At 37.1% G+C, this 2872-nt stretch overlaps 1 protein-coding gene across 1 annotated transcript in view; it reads right to left on the reverse strand.

Annotated features, from left to right (window-relative positions):
• Positions 1-2872, reverse strand: part of LOC106873492 (inositol 1,4,5-trisphosphate receptor type 3) — a 228934-nt gene that overhangs the window by 93951 nt on the left and 132111 nt on the right. Inside the window, 3 exon segments of the mRNA XM_052974976.1 lie at positions 381-513; positions 664-741; positions 1606-1716. Of these exon segments, the coding sequence (XP_052830936.1) occupies positions 381-513; positions 664-741; positions 1606-1716 (322 nt within the window).

Genomic DNA, 2872 nt, shown 5'->3' on the forward strand with positions numbered 1-2872 from the left:
TTATAAAAAATCCTTTCTACTGGAAGTACAAGGATTCAAATTTGGCGGGAAGGGATCGATCCCGAAAGGATGAAAGCAAAGTCGACCTCTGCGACACTTAAAATTTGAACTCAGAACGTAAAGATGGACGAAAAACCGCGAAGCATTTTCTCCGGCGTGCTAAAGACCTTGTGTGTGTGTGTGTGTGTGTGTGTGTGGATATCGACGAATGGTTAGCGTGCAGAAGATCGCCTAGCAATTGCGAGACGCTGATATTTGATTTCATTGCGTGGCACTTTGGCACAAGGGACCTTGGATCAAAGCAAACAATTTTTTAATAGAATGCATAAGAAATAAGTCAAGTCATCAAGTCTTCTTCGAAATAAATGGCGCACTCTTACCTATGATAAGCTCGCAGTATTTGGCTCTGATGGCATCCGGTAGCAAGTCTGACTGCAGGCAAAGAAAACAATCCTCCCAGGTGACGTAGCCATATTCTCGTGTTATCACATGGATAGCAAAATCATTGCGTCCCTTTTGATAAGAGAGAAAAAAAACAACAACATAGTAATTATAATTACATAATAATAATAATGAGAAGAAGAAGAAGAAGAAGAAGAAGAAGAAGAAGAAGAAGAAGAAGAAGAAGAAGAAGAAGAAGAAGAAGAAGAAGAGGTGACTTACAAAGGTGAGAGCTTTGAAGAGATCAAGTTGATGTAAGAGAAACTTGTATTTCTCTTCTACATAATCGTTACTTTCAGGCTGAAAGGAAAAACAAACGAGAAGAAATATCAATATCAACGGTAATAATAATAATAATAATAATAGCAACAACAGTAATTATAATAATAATAATAATGATAATAATAATTCTTTCTACTAAAGGCACAAGGCCTGAAATTTGGTAGGGGGAAGTAGTCGATCATATTGACCCCATTGTTCCGCTGGTACTTAATTTATCAACCCCGAAAGGATGAAAGGCAAAGTCAACCTCGGCTGAATTTGAACTCAGAATGTAGCGACAGACGAAGTACCACTAAATATTTCACCCGGCGTGCTAACGATTCCGCTAGCTCACCGCCTTCATAATAATAATAATAATGATAATAATAATAATGATAATGTTAATGATGGTGATGATTATAATGATGATGATGATTTCAAATTTAGGCACAAGGCCAGTAATTACATTGACGCCAATGTTCAACTGGTACTTATTTTATCGACCCCTAAAGAATGAAATTGACTTCGACGGAATTTGAAGTGAGAATATAAAACCGGTAAATATGATGCTAAACACTTTGTCCAGTGTGCAAACGATTCTGCCATCTCGTTGCGTTTTGTTAATCAATATAATAAAGTAGAGCGGGGAGCGGCAGAATCGTTAGTATGCCGGATAAAATGCTTAGTGCCATTTTTACCGGCTTTACGTTCTGAATTCAAACTCCACCAAGGTCGACTTTGACCATCATCCTTCTGGGATCGATGTGATCGACTTTACTCCCAGCTCCAAAATTACAGGCCTTGTGCTAGAATTTGAAGCCAATATAATATAATGAGTGAATATGTAAACGAAAAAAGACGAAGAAAGTTATGAGGAAAGAACTGAGAGTATAGTTCACTTACGTTGACGAAGCTGTGTAGAGGCACCCATGTATTTCCTCCATCTACTGATATATAAACGATGTTAGGCCTCCTGTTGATGTTTTGTCCCCGGTCCATTAGGTAGACACTGTCCTGCAAAGAGCATAATTTTATTAACAATATGGCCAGCACGTCACTACCGCTTCAGAGTAGTTTATTAGTGAGCGTTGCAATAAAGATCAATAAACCTTGATTAACGCCAGTTTCGTTTTAAAGACAAAAGTGTACTTTTACAGTACATTAAGGTTTCACAATATACAGTTCTTGTTGTTTAGCACCAGATAAATTCCGATCGAGAAGACGTTTTATCAACGGCCATCATAACCGTAACCAATCTGTCTTTTCTTGAGATATAGTGCATCTTGGACTACACCGTACTATGAGCTCTAATGAGTAATTTCCGGAAGATTTGGTTAATATTCCTAAGAACTCGTATGATCATGTAAATGTGAGGAATTCCTTGCCTGTACTCAAGTTCGCAACATTTCCTATGTGAACGAGGCTCTAAATAACAATACGAAATGAATTACAACCAACAGATAAGTTTATAAAACAGTCAGAGGTATTGTATTCGATTTTGCTTTTAGCACATTCCAAAGAATGTGAAGATGACGTAAAGAGTAACAGACGTCACTGTCTTCAGTCAGAGAAATAGTTTTCGGTTAACGAATGTCCCGGTCCGATGGTTCAACAGAAACGCGAAACTACATCGCAAACAGGGAGATCTTGGGAGAGTACTATCATTTGACGAATTAGAAGTACAAACAGATGATCAAAAGAGCTTTTATGTAGCACTTGGTATCCTAGAAATAGCAGTTAAACTGATGCAGGTAGGTTTTTTTTTATTACAAGAGGATACATGATAATTTTATCTCGCTAAACTAATGTTTGAAAAATAGACTGAATAACCACTCTTTGACCGTTTTAAATCGTCTGTTTGTCTGCTAAACTAGAGCTGACCCAGAACTAAATACTAAGAGCAATAACTATCACAAGGTAGTCTCTGTGAAGCTGTATTGCTTGCTAGAAATAGGAGTCAAATTGCCCAAAATTACACGCTACCATCTTATAAAAAAGAAAGCATAGCAAATAATTTAGCCCTTCATACATTAACTGAAACGAGGAGAAATAAAAACGATATCATCAGAGAACACGTCTTTCATAGTTGCATCTCCTGGATCAGAACTGGCTTGGGCTTAAACAACAAAGACAACAATAACAAAACACTATATCTTATATATATATATAT

Source organism: Octopus bimaculoides, chromosome 20, assembly GCF_001194135.2.
Source record: "Octopus bimaculoides isolate UCB-OBI-ISO-001 chromosome 20, ASM119413v2, whole genome shotgun sequence".
In the NCBI taxonomy this organism is placed as follows: Eukaryota; Metazoa; Mollusca; class Cephalopoda; order Octopoda; family Octopodidae; genus Octopus; species Octopus bimaculoides.